Genomic DNA, 27,661 nt, shown 5'->3' with positions numbered 1-27,661 from the left:
ATTGCTATTAATCTATGGTGTCGTTCGTAATCGTTTTCTGCATCAATGTGTAATTTCCTAGAAAATATTACTGCACTTTCAATCAAATTGTTCATAGTATCTGTATCGTTACTGATATTTTGTATGTTCTTGGCAGTACTTTCAATTACATTAATACTGTCAATGACATTGAAGTTTGGACTTTCTAAGATATCCGTTAATATTTTTATCTTCTCAATGATATTCTTCATGAAGAAAAGAGTAATAATGAAATCGAAGTTGTTACTTTTTTCAGAAGTCCCATTGCCTTAGTTCTCGTTTTAGTATCAAAAATCTTATTATTTGAGATGCTCTGAAGAAGATCAATAACCTTCTCCAAACACTGATTTAAAGCCTTAACAGATTTTGCTCGTGCGGTCCATCTTGTTCTAGACAGGTTTACAAGCTGTATTGCAATGTCAGTGTCTTCAAGTTTTTCTTTTAAATGACTAAATCTTTTTGTGCTTGATGTGAAGAAAACATGCAACTGTTCGAGGACATTAAACAATTCTCGTATTAAAGCATTAACATTGCAGGCATGTTCAAGAGCAGTGTTTGTTCTGTGGTCTTGACAAGGTATGTAAGGTACATTATGGCCAACTTCTTCTGTTATATACTTTTGTACTCCTTTAAATTGTCCAGACATTGAACTCGCGTAGTCATAAGACTGAAAAGCCATCTTTGATGTGTCAATGCCTTCTTTATGTAAAGAAGATAAAATTAGCTCAGCCATCCCTTTTCCAGTCTTATCAGTGCATTCAACGGATTTCAAAAGCCTTTCCCGAATCTCACCGTTTTCACTGGTTCTCACAACTTTCGCTGTTCTCACAACTATACTCATTATGTCCTTATATGACATATCGGGAGTAGTGTCGGCCATCACGGAAAAAAAATTGGAGCTGTTAATTTCATCAATGATCTTACTCTTTAATTCAGTTGCAATTAAACTAATCATTTCATTTTGAGACGATGGACTCGTGTATGTAACTCTATATGGACGAAGGGCTCTATCTTCAATCCAGGCTTTTAGTGTGGGATTGTGGCGAGAGATAAGATTAACAACTGCAACAAAGTTACCTTGATTAGCACTGTCCGATTCTCTAAGCGCTAGCCCTTGGCTTCCCAAAGTCTTGCATGTATCGATAAGAATTTCGACAGTTTTTATATTCTGCACCTCTATTTTTTGCTCTTCTATTAGAGCAATTCTATTGGATTTATCTATAAGGTGATCTATATGCCCTTTTTTCATAAGAAAGTGACAATATTCACTTAATGCAACTTTATGTGCTTGAGAGGTAAAGTGCGCCTGAAGCTTTCCAAGTTTGTCTTTCCCATAGCTTTTCATCTTAGACCAAGATCTCACCCCAACATTTATCCAAGCATCTTCAGTTTTTCCCTACTTTCCAACACCCTTGGGAAAAAGGCGGCAGACAAAACAAAATGTGGCATCCTTCTGGGTGCTGTATTCTAAATGTTCAAACTCTTTGTACCACTGGGGATTAAATCTATTTTTACCGTCACTTGGGAAACTAGCAAGTTTTGGTTGGTGTGGCCCTAACTGGATTAAATACAGTTTTTGATTATCCGTAATTGTATGTGGACGTAAACCTGGGTCATGGCTTATCAATGCTGATGAATCTGATTTGTCAATTATAATATTTTGAGCTTTGGTATCGAGTTTTTTTATAAAAGCGTTTCCCATTTTCAAAACATTTTTTGACATTTCCACCACAGAACTTGTTGCATTCACAATTTCAATTGCAGCGAATTTTTCATTTACTAATTCTTCTTTACAATATTTTTTATAAATGTCATTACAATCTTTAAGATTATCTATTAAAACACCCAAATTCCCCATTAGCGAAGTCCAATTTGTTGTTTCACTGCTTACTTCAGTAGTATCCAAGTGAATAATATTCGTGTCATCCTTTTTATCTCGGTCATGAAACTGGGTTAAATCATCTGATTTAGGATTTAATTCTGTAAATTTCTCTGCTTGTTCCTGGACTACAACATAACCCGGGTTTTCCTCTTTTGCATCATTATTATGAATTTTTGAACTTGCGTCCTCTTCAAATTTTTTATTAAAAGATGTTGTTTCTTCTTCTATGGATATACCACATGTTGAAGTCGATGTTTCAATTATTTTCAAGTCTAACTTTGTATGTTCACTACTTTGTATTTCATCATCCACTTCGACATCAATACCAGCATTCTGAGGTTCCATTTTTTGTTTTTTTGAAGCTAAGGAGGCTACAAAAGGATTCTCTGGGGCTCCCACTGTTTGTATACGAACCTTTCTACCACCATGAACGGATCTTTCATGACTGGTTTTATAGTCGTTATTAGATACTGCTTTGCATACGCAACATTGTAATTTATATCTTTTGCTATTCATATTTAGTGCTGGAAAACAAACGCAGATAATTTACCGTAATTTTTAAAGGATTCAATGTTTATAAAAGTTATCACTCTTAATAAATGTGATAAGATATAAGAGTCTTAAAATAATAGAATAAGACTAATAATTCTATTACATATTCTAATTAGGCCTATTACTCCTACAAACCTAATTTTGATCCTACTTTAGTATACTGATAATTGGAAGTAATAACAGGCGCAAAACGTTCATATCAGAGTTTAGCATTTATTTTATTATACTTTCTGATAAAAAGCTTTATATAAAATTATTATATTAAAAAATGAATCATATCATTTTAAATGCTATCATATCTTTTATACAAAGACAGAAATGTTAAAATCAATTCATGGAAATAAATATTCACGTTTCAAAGTAGAAAGTATGAAAAAAATGAATAACTGCTTTTAGTCACACATAAAATTGCAGCTGCTATTTTTATTGCATAAACTTGCAGCTGCCATTTTTATTGTTGATAACAAAAAAAAGTTGCGCGAAAAAAAACAACTTGGAAATCAAAAGGGCGTTCCGTTATGACTTAGCAATTTATTTCGTCTTGTGGAAAACAGCCTTAAGCCGTTTAATAAACGTAAAGTTTATTTGTCCAAGTCAAAAAAAAATTAGATCTTTGATGGATTTTCGCAAACATTTTAACTTTATTTAATTGGAAAATATTTTTTGATTTTATCAACGATTTCCCAACTGTCCCAACTCGTGGCAAGGAAATTCCCAACTTTTCCCTTTTCTAGATTCTGGGAGGGGGAGACTCCCCCCCCTACCCCCTCCAAGGCGACGCCCCTGTATATATATATATATATATATATATATATATATATATATATATATATATATATATATATATATATATATATATATATATATATATATATATATATATATATATATATATATATATATATATATATATATATATATAAATATATATATATATATATATATATATATATATATATATATATATATATATATATATATATATATATATATATATATATATATATATATATATATATATATTAGGTCTAGGAATTAATTAATGCGCTTTTTAATTGAAAATTGAAGGTTTATTTCAAAAACTAAATGGATGAATACATTAATGAAAATAGTGTCCATCGCTAGTCACTACTTTTGCCCATCTTTCCGGCAATTTACGAATTCCGTGTCGAAAAAATGCTTCATCCTTAGAAGTGATCCAATCAGAGACCCATTTCTGAAGAAGTGAAGCGCTGTCCAATCAAATCGTTATTCATGCAATCGAACAAGTAGTATTCAGAAGGAGCAATGTCCGGAGAATACTGCGGATGGGGTAACACTTCCCATCCGTCATTTTCCTAATAGTTTTTGACAGGTTTTGCGACATGTGGTCGAGCGTTATCATGCTGAAAAATGAGTTTATCATGTCTATTACCCCAATCTGGTCGTTTTATGACCAGAGCTTGCTTCAAATGCATTAATTGTCGTCAATAACGTTCTCCATTAATAGTTTCACCAGGTGTCAGAAGCTCATGGTACACCACACCTTTCATATCCAACCATATACACAGCATAACCTTTGCACAGTGAATATTCCGTTTGGGTTGTGATGGACCTTGTTCACCTGGCTTTACCCAGGCCTTTTTTCGTTTAGAATTCTTGTAATAAATCCATTTCTCATCACCAGTAACAATTCTATGCAAAAATCCCTTTCTTTTCTATCTTTCAAGCAGCAATTCACAAATGGTCTTTCTTCTTTCCACGTCTCTGTCTTTCAATTCATGTGGTACCCAATGAGACACTTTTTGAATCGTACCCATGGCTTTGAGGCGTCTGGAAACTGTTAATTGTTCAGCTCCTAACGATTTTGCAAGGTCCTCATGCGTTTGACAAGAATCCTGATCGAGCAATGCTGCCAATTCTGCATCTTCAAATTTTTTCGGCTGTCCTGGTCGCTCTTGGTCTTCCAAACAAAAATTACCACTTTTAAACCGTGCAAACCACTTCTGACACGTTCGCTCAGCTAGAGCATGATCACCATAAACTTCAACCAAAATACGATGACTTTTGGTAGCACTTTTCTTCATGTTAAAGTAATGAAGAAGAATCCCCCGTAAAACATTTTATCAGGAACAAAAATCGACATTATCAGTTAAATTAAAAACAGTATTGTTTACGTTTAAATCAAATGATTTATAATGAAAATGATGCGCAATAACAGTGATCTTCGCACGCGTGGCTAAACGAAACGCTGAGACAATTAGCTAGTTTTGTAATCCCTTGTCAAACCGCACGAATTAATTCCTAGACAATATATATATATATATATATATATTTATATATATATATATATATATATATATATATATATATATATATATATATATATATATATATATATATATATATATATATATATATACATATATATATATATATATATATATATATATATATATATATATATATATATATATTTATATATATGAAGACCTCAGTGGAAAAACCGGCGTTGTCACATTCAAAAAGTATTAAGAAAGTATTTATTGATCATTAATAAAAGTCTTTATTTAAAGTAAATGAAACTAAGCAATTTAAAAAAATTTATATTATAATTATTTTATTTAAAATTTATTCAAAAACAAAACATTTTGTAATTTTTTATATAAAATTTTTTTTTTCTTTGCTTTAAATAAAGACATTTATTAATGATCAACAAATACTTTCTCAATACTTTTTAAATGTGACAACGCCGGTTTTTCCACTGAGGTCTTCATATATATATATATATATATATATATATATATATATATATATATATATATATATATATATATATATATATATATATATATATATATATATGTATATATATATATATATATATATATATATATATATATATATATATATATATATATATATATATATATATATATATATATATATATATATATATAAACAAGGCTCAATATAACGGTCGGACATTGCCGCCCTCGGACTGATTTTAAGATCTGATTTATGGGGGCAACCAACCATAGCTCATTTTTAATAAAAAAAATCAACAATGGTTTGTTGCTCTCCTCTAGCAGATCTCAAGATTGTTCCGAGGGACGGCGATATCTGATCGTTAAATTGAGCCCTGTATATATATCCGTATATGCAGGGCTCGTATATGGCCCATGTATATATATAACGATCTTCGTTACTTCTTAGTGAAATGTAACTAGACCTGTTTTATCTTCCAAGCTTAAGCCACTCTCCCATTGTTGTAAGATTGCATTTCCTTCTTTCTTCCACAATACAATTATGATCAATGCTCAAACGAGCTGTCGTTTCTATAACAATAAACCGAAACTCATTCTTGCTTGGCATTTTATTTAAAAAGTTGCATCTTTTTACCGTATCTGTCTCTTAATGCTACAAAAAACTTTTATTAATCCAGTTTTTTTCCTTCAACTCAAAAAAACCTTATAACTCCTACTTATCTTCATGTTTTCTTTTTTTATACAACTTACAACTTTTTAAGTCTTCAGTTATACGCTTTTTAGTATAATAAAGTAACTCGTAACTTAATAGCGGTTACATGCAATCTTGTTGGAATTAAATTATAGTTTTAAAATATATAAATGTATCCCAGTATTTAATATATAGTAAGTGTAACCATAAAATTATAATGTATTAAGTATTTTAAATTTTTTTCTAGCCTCGACTATCAACCCCTGCTAAATCTTATAACTTTGCCGGGGCCGGGGGTGGGTTTGCAAAAAGTCTAACTTTTAGCCGGGGCCCCGGTCACTCACGGAAAATTTATATCTTCCATTATCAAATCATCTTTAAATCCTCTCTTATCAACAAATTTTCCTGCTTCTTGAAAATCTAAATCAAAATCATCCATATTAGTAAAATCACTCGGCATATACAGAAAACCAATTAAGTATTTTTACCGAAATACACGACAATCTATACTCATTCAATTTTGCTTGAACCAAAGCAACCTTCACTAATTTTATATGAATGAAAGACTTTTTGAATCTTTGTACTTGATTCCTATGAATGTCATATCGAAAGGGCGAATCTGGTGCTAATTTAGAATTTAATTTGTTCCTCTCCTTCTTTAATATAAAGTACATTTGTCTCTCTGTTTCCGTTAAATCAGAGCTAATATGTACAGAATAATAAGTGTTTCTATTTCTTAATTTTTTTGCTGCTAACAGAACTGAATTTCTGAAACTTAAATCTGAAAGTTCAAAAAGAATAGGGCCAGGGCAACTCACAACTTTTGATTTTAATCCTCTCTTATAAACAGGCTTAACATCATGTTTTCTATTATCAACAAAATATCGTTTATCTTCTGCTGATCTTCAACTTTCTGTTCCGTTAATAAAGGATTTTCTGACTCTGGAACACTATAAACGATGATGCTTTTTTTTATTCTCTCTCTTTCATTCATTTCGTTGATTGTTGCATTTGTGACAATTAACTGATCAGAAGGCTTTTTTTATTTTGACTACCATTAGGCTATTTTTTTGACGTAGAAAATCCATCGCAATGATTGTTTGAGTTTCTTTGGATTTGGTTAAGGAGGGTTACCACCCTGAATAACAGTGGATTACCTCCTTTTCATAACTTTTATTATTTTATACTATTAATTTAAAATCTTATTAACACAATAAAATAGGATTTGTTAATGTGTTTTTTTCCGTATAAATATAAAATAGTATAAAATATTTTATTTAATGTGCACATAATTGTTATATGAGATGTTAATATATGTTTTATAAAGTTAAACAAATATATTGTGTTTCTTGGTGTAGTTTCTTGGTGTAGTTAAGGCGATTTACAATTTATTCTAATTCTTTTATTTGGAATTAGCATCGTTTTATTTTGAGATAAGCATGGTTTTATTTTGAGATTAGCATGGTTTTATTTTGAGATTAGCATGGTTTTATTTTGAGATTAGCATGGTTTTATCAGCGTATTGTGTCCAAATAAGAGCTTTAGATGGTATAACTTTTTTTTTGCTTCAGGATTATTAAATATTTAAGGAAACTTTTAATTTTTATATAAAATTTTCAAAACCTTTTTACTACCCGTAATAGTGAATCTAAATAACACCATTTTGGAGTCTTTAGATCAGTTCTGCTCATTGGTGTTAACATGAATTTAGTTAAAATCTTTTAAAAAAGTTTCTATTGATCCTAGTTCTAATCGTTCTGACGTATAATTTAACTAAATATAGTTGTCAAAATACAACATTACTATCAATTTTCCCCAAAAATACTAGAATTCCGACCAAAAAATTGCTTATAACAGATCTATTAGATTTGTTCCCAGTACAACCGCATGGTTTTTACCGCAATACATTCTGGATCTTTCTATGGGGTAATTTAAAACAGTGCTTTTATAGAAATACTGAGATGAAAACAACTTTTATTAATTGTTATAAAAAGTTAAATACCAAACTCAAATGTTTGCTTTTAGTTAAAAAAAGATTGATGGATATTATTGTGCTGTTTTTCGGATGCCGTAACAATCGGAGAAACGATGAAACAAAAATTAAGCTTAGTATATTATAAGTAAAACAAATTATGTAGCATAATGAATAATAATACATGTTAAAATAAAAAAACTTTCGAATAAATATTAATTAAAGTTGTATAAAATGTTTTGATTTTAAAACATTGTAGCAATTTATAGGTGTCATGAATAAATACACTATAAAATTTCAAAGTTAATTTTAAATGACAATGTTCATTTTTTGTTATGTTTGTGTTTCATGATGAAATATATACAATTATCAGTTTTCTAACTATTATATTACAATATAAACTTGCAGTAAATTTTGTTGTGTTAAATGATTGTGATTTCGTATCACTAACATAATTAAGCAGAACTAACATAATTTACATAATTAAGCAGAAAGTCGTTAAATTGTTTTTCAAAGCTCATTATATTTTAGACATGTTATCAAAAGTCATGTAGACATGCTGCGATGACATTCTCCCAAAAATCCTAAAGATACAAAATTATGGACCAAATCCATAAATAGAACTGTTGTGGATAGAAGCCGCAAAAACACCAATTTTGTTGCTCGTGTAGGATCTACTAAAGTCTGTTCTAACCATTTTGCTGGAGGTTATTACAATACAGGATGCAACGTATCAACTTTATACATGTAAGGATACAATATAACAAATGATACAGTTAAATTAAATCACCGACTATATAAGAGCCACCAAAAAAAAATTAAAAAAACTCAATACATCATCCATTATGTTAGCACTATTCATTTTGATACAATTAAAGAAGAAGTATGTTTTGGAGACTACAGAGACTAACGATTTTCATAAATATTGCGTTACTGATGCGAAATACAGTGATCGTTGCAGGATGTTTTAAGAAGATACTTGCTTACTTTTACGTAAAAAACAAGATGATTGTCTTAATTTATTAAACCAACTAGACTCGGCAAATAAACCAATAAAAAATCTTAATGAAGAAATCATAGGCTTATAAGAAAAAATTAAAAAGTTTCAAAGATTTTCTTACTCTGAAATAAGTAAAAATGATACATTACTGAAAAGTATGACGGGTATAAAAACAAGTTTTTTGTATGATTGGTTATACAAGTGTTCTAGTTCAGAAATTTCGTCAAAATTTGTTGCTCACTGCATCAATAAAACTTTATATGCAATCTTACAATCTAAATAAGTTACAACTTCAAAAGGTGTTTTAGGGAGAGATGGATGCAAGGAGGTTTTAACTTCGATTTCTTGAGCAATATTGGAAATATCAGGTATATGGACAACAATTTTTGTTTGCATAAGCATGACATATCCGCAATTATAATTTTTTATTTGTGCCAAAGAATCTATATCTTTTTTTTTCATGGAAAATTCTCGTTGATTTATGGGTCGTGGATTTAAACAATTTAAATGTTTCTTTTTTTATTATTCTTTTTACTATTTCAATTTCACTTAGCATTGATGGTCCGTATAGTTTTTTAACTTTTTTTGATGGTTTGAGCTATTTGAGAGGTTTCTATGTACATGTTTTTATTACCAATAATCCTAACACTATGTTTAACATGCCATAAAAGTACGCCAACATGTTCACAGCAACCACAGATTTTAAAATTAAAATAGTATATTTGTTTTTTAAAAGTAAAAGTTGCAGAAAACAAATGAAAAACCAAATTTTAGTTATCAAAGTATTTCTTTATTAGCAAAAAATATTACTTTGAAATAAATACCCAGCTGCACAATCACAATCTTCAGATTTTATTGTACCATGCTTTTCGTTAATCATTACCCAAACATTATAAACAAGTTAATTGGTTTTTTTGTTCAGGTAAAAAATAAGCTACAATGTGACAATATTTAAAGTCAGAGTTGATATTGTGATACGAAATAGGGTCGTGTCTACTAATAGGCAAACCAGACAGCTGCCTGGGGCCCCCAACGTCGAATCAAGTTTTGCGCATTCAAAAGTCTCTAACATGGGCAGTTGATGTTGCAATTAATAAAAATTGTGAAGTCAATATTTTTGAGCCAAACCCTTGGCAGAACCTGCATCAATTAAAACATCAAGAGAACTGACACCAACAAAAATTCCTGAGGTTGAGCTTCACAAAATTTCTTCAGATCCTGCAGACTGGCCTGATTATTTGTCTCATCTCCGAAAACAATTAGTTCTATCAGAACCAATACAGGTAAAAGGTTATGTTATCCCAAAGAGTTTTTTTTCCAATTCCAAAGCAAAAGATTCCTGACAAATGATCAAACAATAACAAGATCATGACTTGTATACTCAAAAAAAGCAGATGCTGTAAACTATTTCTAATGCAAGTTGTTTTGTGTTGATAAACAAAAACTTGGTACCCGTGGCTTTCGTGATTGGAAAAACATATATTCCAAGTTAAGTGAGCATGATCGTTCGCAAGAGCGCAACAATTCCTGGATAAAATGGAAGGAGCTGGAAAGTCGCTTGAAACAAACAGTAAAATCGATCAACAGAATCAGAGTATCTTTCAGCAAGAACAGCAATACTGGCGATCAGTAATTGAGAAAATTGTGGGAATTATTAAATACTTGGCAAAAAACAATTTGGCTTTTCGTGGCAGTGAGGAAAGGCTTTTTGCTCATGGGAATAGAAACTTTCTTGGCCTAGTGGAGTTATTAGCAAAGTTTGAAAGTGTCATGCAGGAGCATGTTATCGAATAATTTTTATATAAAAATTTATTGATATTAAATTTTAAATAGCATTTTTGTGAGTAACCCATTTGACTTACAATCACTATTTGAAACAATAAAATGAAGTAACGAAAGTTGTTAATCTATTGTTATTAACAATTTACTTAAATTTATGCACATATTTATATTGTCGATCTGATTATATGTAACAGTCTCTTAAATAAACAGTAATTATTATTATATCTCATCTCTTTGAACTTATTATTATTTTACATAAATGTTTACAAGCAATATTTTATCTACTATGAAATACTATGACACCATAGATTTCAATAAAAAAGTTAATCCTAATTCAGATCTTTATATTTATCTTAACATTGTTTCTTTACCATATCACATTGATGATCTCTCCAGCTTTTATAGCACTTTTAATACATTACCTGTGGAAATAGGTATTACTGAGTCAAATTTGTATGTCAATGATTCAAATATAACAAGCATATCTATAAATGGTTTTAAAATTGAGCAATGCCCCACTGGGGTTAAAGAAGTGGGTGCTCTTCTATATCTAAACTATAATTTAAACTACATAGTTCGCAATGACCTAAAGATTTGCTCTTCCAAATGTCTTGAATCCATTTTTGTTGAAACTATAAAGCCTCACTTAAAAAATATAATGGTTTGTTGCATATATCGACATCCATTGATGAATCAAAACAATTTCAATAAAAATTATCAAACTCCGCTATTAGATAAGTTGAATATTGAAAAAAGGCATTTTCCTTATGGGGGATTTTAATATACTAAAATTAAATGAATCAAATCCTGTATCTAGTTACTATGACTCGCTTATTTCTTTTTCATTACATCCTGTTATAATTCTACCTTCACGCATAACAGCTTAATCACAAGCACTTATTGATAACATTTTTATAAACGTCAATTCACCTGATCAAATCTCAGAAAATTTTACTATTTCAATATCTGATCATATGGTCAATTTATATGTATTCCTTGAAAAACTAACCACCCTAAAAAAAGTATATCTTACAGGCGATGCTTCAAGAACTTTAACAAAAGTATATTTTTGAATATATTTCCAACATTAACTGGGATCTCTATATTAAAAAAGATGATGATGTAAATCAATCTATCAGTTTTCTTTTGAAGACATTTGAAAACATATCAGATCAGCATGCTCCATAGAAAAACTTACGAAGCAGCAAATTTAATCTTAAATCAAAATCATGGATCGCCAATGGCATACTTAAATCTATATCCATTAAAAACAGACTATATAAAAAACGCACAAAATGTGAAAATGTTATATCTACTAAATCTACTGAAAATTAGTAAAAAATCCTGTTACATAACCTATTTTAGTAAAAACTTAAATAATATTAAGAATACTTGGAAAGGGATAAAAGTAATCATTATATAAAACCTTTCTACAATAGTTCAACTCTCAAATTAAAACTGAAATAAAATACTATCTTAGATCAAACTACTGTATCGAATGTGTTAAAAAACTTTTTTGTTACTATCCAAAACAAACTTCAAAACAAAATCATACCTTCAACATCCAAATTTACTGACTATATCAACTCTTTAAATTTTAATACGTTCTTTATTGATCCTGTCACAGAGAATGAAATCTCTAATCTTATTAAAAACACCCTTAGAAATGGAAAAAGCTTTGGTCCTAATAACCTTCCTTCATTCCTTCTTAAACTTATTCCAGACGTAATTTCTTAACCTCTCAGTATTATTATAAACTCATTTCAAAACGGTTCATTTCTAAATGCTTTCAAAGTTGCTAAAGTCATTCCAATATTTAAAAAAGGTTCTACTATGGATATGTCTAACTACCAACTTATATCTCTTCAATCAAACCTAAGCAAACTCTTTGAAAAAGCTATGCATATTTAAATGCCTATACAAACACCAGTATGGGTTTCGTGCTAATCATTCCACCACTCACTCACTTATTAAAATTACTGAGTCAATTAGAAAAACTCTTGATGATAAAAACTTTGCATGTGGTGTCTTGTAGATCTACAAAAAGCTTTTGATACAATAGATCATTCTATCCTACTCAAGAAACAAGAATATTATGGAATCAGAGAAATACCTTTAAATGGTTTACTTCCTATCCTCACAACTGATCTCAGTTTGTCTCAGTCAATGACTGAAAATCTACTAAAATAAAATGTTCCAACAGTGTCCCTCAAGGCTAAGTATTAGTACCACTACTTTTTCTTCTTATATTAATGACCTTACTTACTCAATTAAGTTTGCAACTCCTTACCACTTTGCTTATAATACTAACTTGCTCATCATCAATAAACTTAAATAAAATTAACAAAAACATTAATCATGATCTTGCCAATTTATTTCAGTAGCTCGCTCAAATAAGCTTTCTCTCAACTGTAGCAAAACTGAACTGGTCATTTTCAAATCTAAAAAAACAAAAATAAATAAAAATTTAAACTTTAGATTAAGTGGCCAGAAAATCATTCCTGTAAACTCAATAAAATATCTTGGCATTATAATTGATTCCAACGTGTCATTGGATCCCATCTTAAAGACTTAGCCATAAAATTGAGCAGATCAAATGGAATACTGGCTAAAGTTCGCCATTAAGTCGATCTGGAATCACTATCAAATATATATCATGCCATTTTTGGCTCACATATACAATATGGTTGTCAAATATGGGGACAATCTCAACAGCATGCAGTTTAAAAGGATATCCCATCTTCAAAATAAAGCTTTAAAAAAAATACATTTTCAGAATTACAAATTCAATCCAAATGTGCTTTATTATACTTCTAAGATCCTTATGTGACTTGTTCAGTTCTTGATTTGCCAGTTTGTCTGGAATCACCAACTCAAAAACCTACTTCTTACCATCAACAATTTTTTCCAAAAAATGCAAACAACCGATAATCTTCGATCAATTGATAATCTGAATCTTGCAGTCTTAAATCGGCGTTCTGTTACTTATGGATATAAGTCAATAAAAAACCAAAGTATAAAATCTTGGAATAACCTTCCCTTTAAACTAAAAGCTCTCCATTCAATCTATGTTTTTAAGAGTAACCTATTCCATTCCTTCCTAATCAAATACAGTTAATAAATCCAAAGATATGTGTATCTGTGATAAGCGCATGAGAATAAGTGAGAGTGCTTATGTATGTATGTGTACATGTATGCATGAATGTGTATGTGTGTATGTGTATGCTTGTATGAATTTATATGTGTATATATATGTGTGTTTATGTGTATATATATATGTGTGTATATATGTGTGTGTATGCGTATATATGTTTATGTGTATACAATATATACACATATAATACACATATATAATATTATTAAATGTGTGTATATGTATTTATGTTTGTATATGTGTATGTTTGTATGTTTTTATGTATGTGTGTGTGTATATGTAAGCGTGTGCATATTTGTATACTTGCGTATAGTATATATGAATCTACATATATGTGCGTATGTTATGTATGAATACAATTATTGTATACACATACTTATACATACACCTATATTTTTTATGATTATTGTAATTATTTTTATTTTTGTCATTTTATTTTTATTATAATCATTGTATTGTTATTATTGTTACTTCTACAACTTTTATTATTATCATTATTAGTATTTTTACTCATTCAACTTTTAATATTCGTTTTTTTGTTGCTGTGGACGATCAATATTACTATTAGCATTAACAATATATTTATTAGATTTTATTTGAAAGGTTTTAACTTAAGATTAGTACATGTACTATTTGTAAACTTCCGTGAATGTAACAACTATTTCAAAATGTATGAATTGATTGATAGTTTTAATATGATGTATTTATAGCTTCAACTGCTCACTTTTTCCCTGGCATCACGGAAAAAGAAATTGAGTTAATTGTTGGCGTTTAAAAATTTTTTAATAACGCCAGAAATTGCTCTGGTGGTCGGCTGCGGCAATGTAAGAAAAAAGCAGTTTTGATTGACGCGTAAGATACAGACAGTGACGAGAGAAGTTAGGAGGACAACGAAGATGATAACGCTCCTCGATAAAAGAAGCAAACGACTTTTTTAAATATATAATATCTCGTATTTTGAATAGAATTACTATGTAAATAATATGTAATATATAATAGTTTATGTAATATGAATCGCAATAATAAATAAAATTTAAATAAATATTTTTTATTTTTTATAAAAATAAAAGGAATTAAAAAAACAACTACGCTTGCAAACAACCACGCTTGCAAACAATCATGCTTGCAAACAACCACGCTTTACTACTCATATTTTGAGTAGTAACGCGTGATTTTTTTTGGTCGTCTGGCGGTTAGCCTTTAAGAGACCCTTAAATTTCGCGTGAAAAATTTCGTCAATCTCCTTTAAGGGTCTCTTAAGTCTTTTTAAGGCGGGAATAAAACCAGTTATTATTATTTATTGCGTGTTTCTTTTTACATTTTTTAACATGCTGCTTCGGAAATACTATCTTTTCTCTCTTTGGAAACACTTTCTTTTCCTCTCTATGTCTTAGATGAGACTTAAATGACAATTAGTAGAGGGAATATTAATAAAACTTATGTAACCACTGAGCTCTTACGTGTTTCCTAACACCACAATTACCAAAGTAATGACCATTTATAAGAAATATTTTATGAGTTGCTTTCTATTTTATGATATAATTGTTCAAATTGTTTAACAGTAGTTGCCCCTAAAATGTTCAAATATTGTAATATTGTAAATCAAATATTGTAAATCAAATATTGTAAATCAAATCTTTTTAGTTTATTCGAGTAATTTATTTAAAAACATCTTATTATGTTGTAGTGTTATTTGCCAGAGTTATTACGTTGCATTATCTAGCCTTTTTATAGTCTTTAATTTTTTGATTACTCTGGAGACACGTATTAATGTGTGCTTACAAATATACTATGCCAGTAAGCACAGATCGTTTTTAAAACGTTTAAAAAACGTTAACATTCGTTTTAACAAGTTTTTTAAAATTTTGAAAAACGTCCTGTGCTTACTAGGATTCTATGTGCTATTGTTACTGTGTTTTTTGTTGATAGAACTGGCTGTTATGGCTTTTTTAATCTCTGTATTTTCTGTTATATTATCCTAATTCTACTAACAATAAAATGCAAATAACACTTTTGCAATTAAGAATTGTAATTTTTTATCATTTCTTTTCTAAAGTATTGGCATAATTTACTTGACTTTACTTTTCTGGTACTTGCTGTGTTGTGACAGATTTTAAAAAGAACTTAACTGATGTTAATGCAGTCTTTATGTCGTTAACTATAAGCCATGACATTGCTGATGGAGAGTCAAACTTAAAATATTATTTATAGATAAATTTGTATTTAATTTTTTAGATAATATATCAAGTTATTAATGTGTTTTTATTGTTATTAATGGTCTAATCACTAATAAGCCGTATTATGGGTTGCTTATTGCTAGTAAGTATAAGTGTCGTATAATCCAACACTGGTGTAGCGTTGAAGTTGCAAACGCAACAGCCAGTTTAAGCTTTTACTTATTATTTAAGCTAGGATTATTATTATTATTATTATTATTAAAACAAACATTATAAAGAAAAATAGCAACATGATTAGATTTTTTATTTTCATGTTTGTTCTTGGCGCAGATCTAGACATATTGTAGTCTTATTTCTTTATATCAGCGAAAATCAAATTCTTGCAGGGAAAATCAATTTGTCAATCAAAATTTATTTTACTAAGATGTTTATATTCTATTGAAACAATAAAGTATGTTTGACTTTATATAAAACAAAGGTGAACATTAACACCATAAAAGGTAAAAGTTTATATTAAAAAAAAATTACGAAATGTGATACTTTGCATAAAAGCCGTAAAAATCACGTTGCCAAATATTTGCTGATATTATTTCTGTTTCTTTAAGTTGAAGACGAACGCTTCAAATAAATTCGAGTGTTGAAAAAAGTTTTTACAAAGTTAATTTTCAATATTTTTTTACATTTTAAAAAAGAAAACCAGGAAATCTTGTGTGATTCAGTATAGGTAATTTTTATATTTAAATACTTTTTTTTTTTTAATATTTAGAAGAGCATATATATAATTTAGCATTAATATTAAATGTAGAATTTTATTTGTTTTACAATCGATAATTTGATAATAAAAATTATTAAATAGGTTTTTTGTTTTCAAACGTGAAGCATGCTTTTTTTAAATAAAAGCAAAACCTTCTAAAACTATAGTTTTGTTAGTTTGATATTGTGTTAGTTCGTTTATTGTTTTTTTTTTTTTTCATGTTGATAAAAAACCATCTTAACTCGGTCTGTGGAAGTTTAGCGTTTGTGCATATGGATAAAAAATAAGCAAATGTAAAAATTAAGAACTAAATATAATTGACAAATAAGAGGTAAAACGTATTTTAGAGTGCTTCTTCTTAAAAAGTTAACCCTAATAAAAAACTGTTAACCCTAATAAAAATCTAATAAAAATCCCTAATAAAAACCTTCATAAAAATCTGTTAACCCTAATAAAACCCTAATGAAAAACATAAATAAAAGTTCATATGCATAGTTAAATCAAAATAATCTCGCCTTATTAAGACGGTTATAAAGTCACAAGTTTTTGTCTAGATGTAATTATAATAACATGTAAAAAGTATGTTATTTAAAATGAAAGTTTCAAAAATGTAGTTTGCTTTCATTCTATAAAGTTTGATTATAAACATTTGTACCATAAAATTTGAGACTGGCTTTAAAGTTTATAAAAACTTAAATAATAGGGTAATCCGAGCACCTTAAGCGAAAATTGAAATACTTTCAAGAAAATTATGCTGGGTCAAAAATTTTTGCGAATAAACATTTTTTAGGGATCACTACTCATGATCCACATAGATATTTGGGCACCCGCAATTTTTTTTTAAAAACACAGAGATTAAAAAAAAAAGCAAAAGTGCTGATATATTATCACATGGTACCCAGAACACGTGGTAATATGAGCACTTTAAATTAGCTCAAAAAATAATAACATTAATTAAGTAAAAGAATACCTACCTGACAATAAAAACTCATTTTTTGAATTTAATTCGTTTTTAACAAAACTTATCATTAAAAGATCAAATCAAGAAACTCGCAAGCTTGGCTTGTGGGTCCATATCTTGTGGGTTTTCAGCTAATTTGATACCGAATTGACATAGTGAGATGTTGCCAAATTGACCAAAAGACGTACTTGGTGTCACAAGAATATTTATTAATAAAAAGTTGCAAGGGTTTTTGTAAACACTCTTTTTAATAGATCACATAGTTTATCGCTTTGCCAGAAAGAACAATATAATTTGATAAGATCCCTCATAGAGAGATATCCATTCATACATGAAATTTTTTTTCAAATTTTGCAAAGTCATAATACTTAACAATTTCTGGTGTCAAATTTTGATCATTTGAAAAGTATATATCATTAGTATGTTATTAGTAACATTATTTATAATTTTCATAAATAAAAATTAGAAAAACTATATATTTTCTTAATTCATTACTTTGTTTATTAATCAGCGGTTTAGGTATTTGGTTTATTTAATTAATAGATTTATGCTTGACACAGAATGGGAGACACAGTAGCCCTCAGCAAATTTTAGAATAATAGAAATGTCCAAGTAAACAGTTTGCGGATTCTTTTATAACTTTATGTCAAAGATAGCCTTTTAAAGTTTTTTTTTTTAGCCGTTTATTCTAAAAAATTATTATATTTTGATAAAAGCTAAAATATGAATTTCAAATTTTGATGAAGAAATAAAGTTATTATCAGTGAAAGGGTACTTCAGCTTCCTGCAATATTTTTTAAAGTTGGTATAAACCAACTATGAGCAATAAAACTACGCTTCTACGTAAATTACGCTTCTACATAAATTAAGTCCACTGGGAGAAATGGATAAAAAGAGTAATAAAATTAAAAAAATTTATTTCATCACAAATAAACTAAACCAAAATTATTCATAAAACAATACTTTTATTATTGTCATAGTATATACCAAGGCTATGGAGTCGGATTCGGAGTCGTAGGGTCGGAGTCGCAAAATTTGTAGCGGAGTCGCAAAACAAAATCGCGACTCCAACTCCAATAGTAAAACTTCTTGGTATTGCACGTGCATGTGCAAAGTGTTGCGAAGAAAAATAGTTGTAACAAAAACACCAAGTGGCCTTAAATACACCAGGTGGCTTTAAATACATACTTCTTCAATAAAATTATTATTTTAATTCATACTTGTAATATCTTTATTAGTAACAGCCATTTAAATATAATAACAAAAACTTTTATTTGTCTTTCAGAAATTTTCTTTCAGAAAGGCCATAATTAAGCATTATACAAGAAAATTTACGCTTCCTTTGTTACGGATGTTACAAATATGACCGGTGTATGATAATATAATTGGTGTTTAACTTTGGATTTTCTTAAAGTAAGCATCCGATGGCAAACTAGTTGAGTGTGATAAAAAAAGAAACTTTCTCAAATTGCGTACTGTAAAACCATAGCAACAATTAAGAACTTTCAATTGTTAGCCTTTATCTTTTATGATAAATACATAGTAAACAAAAATTTAAAATTTTAACAGCTATTATACTTTTTAGTTTTTTTCTGATCGCGTGGTTAATGTGGAATAATAAAAGCTCTGAATCGGTAAAGCTAAAAATATAACCATACAAACGTGGCATTCCAAACTTCAGCTAAAATTGATAAGGCCTTTAGTTCAACTTGCAAAAAATAAAATGCACCAACGGAATTCAAAGAACTGCGTGTTGATAGGTGTATTAATACTCTTAGATTTTGTACACAAGTTGGTTGCGCTGAATCATTTTTGATAATGAATCATAAGATGAACGCATGTTATTAAAAAACCACAATTTTCAATCTGCGAAAAAATCTATGGTAGAAAGGGCAGATCTCATATCAACAAAATGAAAACCTTAAACCTAAATTCTTCTGATTATCTACTATTATTACATTCTTTTATTAAAAGGGGGATTGAAATCCTCATAAAATTTCAATCCCTTAAACACTTAAGTTAAATATTTTGCTATTTCCTTCATGTTTCAAGCGTAATTTTTTTAGATAGAAAAAACAAATAAGAGCAGGAAAGCTGTTAACCATTTTTTGTGAAAAGTTTAAAATAAATTATAATTAAAATATTTACTATGTAAAATATAATAAAATTTTTATTATTTATTATGTAAATTATTTTTAATTAAATGTATGTTTATTTGTATTGTCTTATACAGTTAATTGTGTTGGTTTTAATTAGTTTATGTTGATTATAAAACTATTGTAAACAATCAACTGAAAATAAAGTTTAATATAAATAAATAAAAATCCCTATACATTGGATCAACGTTGGGTTAAGATCGGAAAAACAACCAACTTTTTTCGATGCTTTTACATATGTTGGACTTTTTACATATGTTGTAATTTTCCTAACTACTTTTAATCACGTCGTTATTAGGCTTTTTATAAATATAATTATAATAAAACTAACATTGGATCAACGTTGTTTTTGCACCGGGAAAACAGCGAACGTTCGCAATGTATTTACATACGTTGGCCCGACGTAAGTGTGCTACCTGGCTAAAATGAAATGTTAATAAAAGTTTATTAGTTTATTCTTTATTATTCATCAATAGTTTCTTTTTAAAAAACCAGACCGAAAAAAATTTTCTTTTTTTTGTATTTTGTTTTGTTTGGTAATAGGGTGCTCCAAGAAGACCAACTGGTATTATAAAAACCTCCGCGGAGGAGCATTTCACGAGGATGTTCACGCCACCTTCTTTATTTATTTTGCTTTCTGGGCTAGAGTTGGCGTCGAAACACGAACTTCTCGGTTCTGGGTTAGAACTATAGTAATTGCACAAAAGCACTTATTATTATTTATTCATTATTTAATAATAATTATTAATTATCATTATTTATTTTAGATTCTTGGCACCATTAGTAACATTAACGGCATTAACTTAATGGCATTAAATGAAGAAAATTGCCATAAGTCTGATTTTTTTGAAGGTACTTTTTATTTTAAAGGCCTGATAATTTTTTATTTTATATTTCAATAGTTTTAACATTCTTAAGTAATATGATATAATAAAAAATATCTATTTTATTTTGTTTATATAAATTTACTCATAAAACCCAATAAAATAGGTTTTGGCGTCTTTTCAAACATTTGAATCAGCAGGTCTTTTTAACATCCGATTCAGCAGGTTTTTTTGCTTTTGTCACTTAATGACTGTTGATAAATATTTTGTGAATGGAATATAGTGTGTAATATTGGTTGTAGTACAGGTTGTATTGTTTGATTAATAGTTTGTTAGTGTTTTTCAACACAAAACTTGAAATAGATCAAAACTAATATTGTTGCTGGAAAATAGAAACAAGAGTACCTAATCTGCTTCATGACAACTTTATGTTACCACTTTGCCAGCAATTAAGTGGACTTAATAGGTTTGCAAGATTTACAAAAAGTGGCGACATGACGTATAGACATCCTAATTGGAACATCGAAAGCAAAAATTAAAATCATGACCTTTATTTACGAGTTTTGCTAATAACTAGTCCACTGAGAAACGGGATTTGTATATAAACATGTAGAAGGTAAATTTATTTGATTGTTCACTTAGAACAACAAAAGCTGTTGCGTTTAAAGTTAACACAAGTTTTGAAAAATGCTGCAAAAATTTTTGAATATTTTAAAATGGTCACTAAGAGTTCCTTGATATTCAATGACATTTTATGTAATCATTTTTTACTTGCATCACATCTAATCAGCTAAACAATTTTAATTTTTTCAGCATTACTTTTTTTTTTTTTTTTATTTTTTTTTATTTATTTATTTCGCCGTTTAATAACTTTTACAATTTACAAGGTTTATAAATAAAAAAAAACTGGCGGGGCAAGTAGAAGACATTATTTTGTCTTATCACCGAGCCCCAATCGTACGTATTTACAATAGCCGGATAATATATTTATACTTTATACTTCAGGGTTAGGGTTAGGGTTAGGGTCAGGGTTCTTAAATCTCATTAAGGAATTTTGTTTTAAAAAGCAATGTTGAGTAACTTTTTAACGTTATTAAAAACTCTATTCCTCACTATTTAAAAATTAAACTCCAAAGAGTTTGATTAAGTTTTTGTATTTATTCATAACGACCTGACCCAGTAAGCACATAATGTCAATCCAACGTTAGATTTATGTTGGTTCATGTTCAGCGACGTCGACCAACTAAATCTAAAGTTGTAATAACGTTGGCTACACTGGCATTATTTTTCATCAAAATTACAAAATGTTAATAATGTTGAGCCGTAGCTAGGCTCACACACACTCCCTAATTTGGGGAGCCAAGCCATTTAAAAGCACAATTTTGCAAACTTTTTTGCGTTTTTTACAAATTTTAGGAACATTTTTATATTTATTTGCATATATATACAGGAATGTATATATATGCAAATTATATATATATATATATATATATATATATATATATATATATATATATATATATATATATATATATATATATATATATATATATATATACATATATATTTATATATATATATATATATATATATATATATATATATATATATATACATATATATATATATATATATATATATATATATATATATATATATATATATATATATATATATATATATATATATATATATATATATAAATATATATATATATATATTTAAATTAGTAAAAAAACTAATCTAATTAAATAATTATCTTTTTTTTTTATCCTAAATAATTATCTTTTTTTTTTCTGAAAAATCTATGTTTTTTAATGGGTTTGTCTCACATGCCCATAAATTTTTGACAGAATGACAAAAAGTTTGCATCGTGTCAACATAAATTAAACCGAGAGTTATATAAAATAGGAAATAGACTATAGCAACTGTAGCAAAAGTCATTTTGTCATGTTTTGAAACAACTCTATACATACCCCTTGATATTTAATTATATGTTTAGGCTATTTAGCTGCAATCCTTTTATTAACAAGGTGGTCTTACGTTGTGACTAAAATTTATTGACTAAGCGAGAACCTGTAGTAAAAAAAATTGTGTAGCAAAGACAGAAATTCTGTTAAAATTCCCCTCTCCGTTTTTAAAAGTTTTTTTAATGAAATGGATAACAATCATTATAAGAAGAGGTTTTATAATTATAAAGACTTTAATAGCACCATCTGTTGATTTCTTTATTTAGTCTATTAGGGAAATGATGAAATTTGTTTAGGTTTATGAAAAATCGCGAAATGTGTTTATTGCTGTTCTACAACTTAATTATCGTTGAAGAAGTCATTGAATTACATTGAATGTTTTTGGTGTTAACACTATTTACCTTAGTTAATTAAGTTGTGCTTTTAACAATATTATAGGAATTTAATATTGTAAAAACATAACTAGTACAACGCTTCTTGATGATAAGACTTAATGGTCTTCTGCAAGTTTCTCGCGTTTTTATATATTTTTGTATAACTATCTCTTATTATTTTGTCTTTGATTTTTTTCTATATTTATAACTGGATTATTTTTGAAAGAATAAGAGTATCTTGTATTATATTACGGAATTTAATTGTAACAAAAACGGAAAATTTAAAAAAAAAAAAAAAAAAAATAAAAAAGTCAAACGATTAAAAACGGTTTTAAAAAATGTATAGATTTTTTTTTTGTGTAATTTATTTCGCCGTTAAAGAATGTTAACAATGCATATATATGTATCGAAATTAAAGGTTGGAGCAGAAAAAAGGCACAGTTTGCCTTATCGCCAAGCCCCATATAAAAAAAAATTCTACATAAGCATAACATACAAATATATATAAAAACATAAATCACAAATAAAACAGAAAATAACTAAAAAAATAAAGAAATTTAAAACAGCAAATAATTAAGAATTGTTGAAATGCTTACAACTGCTGAATGTTTAAGAATCACTTAAACAAAAATTTTTGAATAAAAAAATAATAATATAAAATTTCATAACTAACATAATCACAAGATGACTTTTTAATATCATCACTCAAGTTTCATTTACATAAACTAATTTGTTTTTATTTGATAAAGCTTTCTTTAAAAAAAATATTTAAAGTCTGATAAATTAAGATTCCTGAACAGCAACAATCGTTTTGATTCACTTTTTAAATTGCACTTATGTAGTCTTGTTTTTGTTGACAATCTCCGTGAATTTTTTCCATAGTTAAGACCTGCGGTATTTAATTGAATAGAAGGTTAATTTTAAATTATATTTAAGAAGAACAAAGTTGTTATCAGAAAACGTTGTTGCATATTTATGATTATTTAAAAAAAGTTTGAAAAATTATGAAAAAATTAAAAAAATTTTGAAAAATTTTGGGTGACAATCTCATTTTTGTTTTAAAAATAATCAATAAAACTTGGTTAAATTGAGTTTACACATTTAAAGCACCGAGCGCACATAAAAGTCGTTTGCAAAAAGTATTTCTGTAGGTTCCAAAATCTATTCTGCACGCATGTTTTTATTTGTTGTAGATTTTCTTAAGTTTTGTATAGCCAGTACCAGCCCACACAATATTACAGTAAGAAAAATAACTGTGAATAAAGACAAAATACAATATTTTCAGGGATGTTATATTTGGAAAAGGTTAAGCCTTAAACAACATTGCGATTTTTTTTTAGAGTGTTGATTCAATACTATTTATATGTGAATACCACAGTAAATATTCATCCGATTTTACTCCTAAAATGTTTCCTTTAAATAAAAGTATTATTAGTTATAAAATTTGTTAATTTTAGAAAAATGTTTTCTGATTTATTTACTTTATGGAAAAGTATATACTTTGTTCTTTTCACATTTAGTGAAAGTTTGTTACTCACGAACCATTCATTAACTTTACATAACATATATGTTCGTTAACTATTTTAAAAAGTGTTTTAATATCTCTGTGAAAACAAAAGAGATTGCAATCATTTTTTTTATTGAATTTGAACTAGTTAAAAAATCATCAAGATTTTTTAACTAGTTCAAATTCATAATTTGTTTCATCACTTATACACCATGTTTCTGTCAGACATACAATTTTAAAATCTGGTTTAAGTTTATTTAATTATATTTTTAAATTTTCAAAGTTTTTGTTCAAACTTCGAACATCGTTATTTAAAATTGAAAAAGTGTTTCATTTTGTTTAAGATGACGCAAACGTTCAGAAACGAAGAAATATTGAGGGGTTGTCCATAAAGTGCGTACGCTCATAGGGAAAAGGGGGTGGGGGGAGAGGTCTTCGAAAACCTTACAAAAGCGTGTGAGGGAAGGGGGAGGGTTTCAATTTAAAAGTACGTACTTTGATTTTTAATTTATCACAATTAATCAGCTAATCAATAAAAAAATTAAAATTCTGACTAAAGATCCTTGTTTGTCAACATAAAAAGATGTATTGTGTAGGGAGTAGAGGGTCTATGCACACATACATGAGCGCAAGCAGGACCATGCAAATTTTCCGATCCTTAGAAATAAGGGGGAGGGGGTGTAAATTTTGCATGGTCACAACTTTTGTAATTTACAATATTTTTCTACGAAATTTAAAATCTGTTAAAATTTTTAAAAAAATGTTAAAAAATAATTTTCTTTTTTAACATTTTTTTAAAACTTTTATTTCTTATTTTGAAGAACTTTAAGTTAGTTTTTTTACCATATTAATAACTTCTATATTATTATGTTAAGATTTAAATAAATTAAAAAAATTTTTTTTTGCACTACATATAAATATTTTTAACAAATAAAACATCGCTCATTTTAAGTAAAAAAACAACTTGAAGTTAAATCATTAAACACCACTATGGCTAAAACTAAAACTATGCTAGTTACAAATTTTTCCTCAATATATATTCTCTATGTTTTTCCTAAAATATCCTTCCAAACACAGTCAAACACCACCGCAAAAACATATTCAAAATTGTTATTGGTAAAAACTATTAAAGCTATTAAATTTCTAACGTCTTTAAATGTTCTAGAGCTTTCAGGAATTACATAATTGAATCTGATATCATATTCTAATGGATTCTAATCTAAAATTCCATTGAATTCTAAACACATATTCTAATCGATTCTAAAATCATATTCTAATGAATTCTAAACTCATAATCTAATGGATTATAAACTTATATTCTAATGGATTCTAAACTAATATACTTAAGGATTCTAAATTCATATTTAATTAGATTTTAAACTCATATTCAAATAGATTCTAAATACATACTCTAATGGATTCCAATCTATTATTCTAATGAATTCTAATTTTATAATCTAATAAATTTTAAACTCATATTCTAATGGATTCTAAATTCATATTCTAATGGATTATAAACTCATATTTTGATAAATTCTTAACTCCTCTTTTAATAGATTTTAAACTCATATTCTAATGGATTCTAAACTCATATTCTAATAAATTCTAAACTTATATTCTAATGGTATCTAATCTTATATTCTACTGAAATCTAAAAACATAGTCTAATGGATTCTTAAGGCATATTTTAATGAATTCTAAACTAATATTCTAATGAATTCTAAACTCATAATTTTATGTATTCTAAACTCATATTCTAATGGATACTGAACTCATATTCTAATGAATTCTAAACTCAAACTCTAATATATTATAAACACATATTCTAATGGATTCTAAGCTCATGTTCTAATGGATTTTAAACTCATATTCTAATGAATTCTAAACTCATATTCTAATGAATTCTAAACTCATATGCTAATGGATTTTAAACTCATATTCTAATGAATTCTAAACTCATATTCTAAAGGATTCTAAACTTATATTCTAATAAAGTCTAAACGTATATTTTAATTGATTCTATACTCATATTCTAATGGATTCTAAACTCATACTCTAATAGATTCGAAACACTTATTCTAATCGATTCTAAACGCATGTTCTAATGAATTCTAAACTAAAATATTAATGGATTTTAAACTCATATTCTAGTGAAATCAAAAAATATATGCTAATGGATTCTGATATCATATTCTAATGGATTCTAAATTAATATATATAATGAATTTCAAACACATATTCCAATGGATTCTAAACGCTTATTCTAATGAAGTCTTAACTCATATTCTAATAAATTTTAAACTCATATTCTAATGGATTTAAGACTTATATTATAATGGATTCTAAACTCATATTTTAATTAATTCTAAACTCATGCTTTAATGGATTTTAGACTTATATTGTCATGGATTTTAAAATCATATGTTAATCTATTCTAAACTTATATTCTAATGAATTCTCAATACATATTCTGATGGATTCCAAAATCATATTATAATGAATTCTAAACTCATATTCAAATCGATTCTATACACAAATTTTAATGAATGCTAAAATCGTATTCTAATGGATTCTAACCTTATACTTTTATAAATTCTAAAAATATCTTTTAATAAATTCTAAAGTCATATTTTGATGGATTCTTAACTCATATTCTAATGAGTTCTACACTCATAATCTAATGTATTCTAAACTCATATTCTAATGGATTCTAAACACAAATTCTAATGAATTCTAAAATCAAATTCTATTGAATTCTAAACACATATTCTTATAAATTCTAAACTCATATTCTAATGAATTCTAAATTAATATTCTAATGGATTCTTAACTCATATTCTAATGAAATCCAAATACATATTCTAATGGCTTCTGATATCATATTCTAATGGATTCTAAACTAATATTCTAATGAATTTCAAACACATATTCCACTGGATTCTAAACGCTTATTCTAATAAAGTCTAAACTCATATTCTAATAAATTAAAAATTCATATTCTAGTGGATTTTAAACTCATATTATATAGGATTCTAAACTCATATTCTAATAAATTCTTAACTCATATTCTAATGGATTCTAAACTCTTATTTAAATGGATTCAGAACTCATATTCTAACAAATTCTAAATTCATATTCTA

General features: G+C 27.7%; 1 protein-coding gene and 1 long non-coding RNA gene across 2 annotated transcripts in view; one reads left to right on the top strand and one right to left on the bottom strand.

Moving 5' to 3' along the window:
- Positions 1-226: 226 nt before the first annotated feature.
- On the bottom strand, positions 227-1,363 carry LOC136082773 (uncharacterized). Its single transcript, XM_065802196.1, has one exon. It carries the CDS (start codon positions 1,361-1,363, stop codon positions 227-229), a length of 1,137 nt encoding a protein of 378 aa, XP_065658268.1.
- A 15,188-nt stretch (positions 1,364-16,551) lies between these two features.
- Positions 16,552-27,661, top strand: part of LOC136082470 (uncharacterized) — an 18,148-nt gene continuing 7,038 nt past the window's right edge. The window contains exons 1-3 of the long non-coding RNA XR_010639715.1: positions 16,552-16,699; positions 20,390-20,526; positions 20,614-20,698. This is a non-coding gene — a long non-coding RNA (uncharacterized LOC136082470). The remainder of the gene's footprint in view (positions 16,700-20,389; positions 20,527-20,613; positions 20,699-27,661) is intronic.

The sequence above is a fragment of the Hydra vulgaris genome, chromosome 07 (genome assembly GCF_038396675.1).
Source record: "Hydra vulgaris chromosome 07, alternate assembly HydraT2T_AEP".
NCBI classification, from domain to species: Eukaryota; Metazoa; Cnidaria; class Hydrozoa; order Anthoathecata; family Hydridae; genus Hydra; species Hydra vulgaris.
Note: the sequence above shows the minus strand (reverse complement) of the source record. Positions and strands in the feature narration are given on the sequence as shown.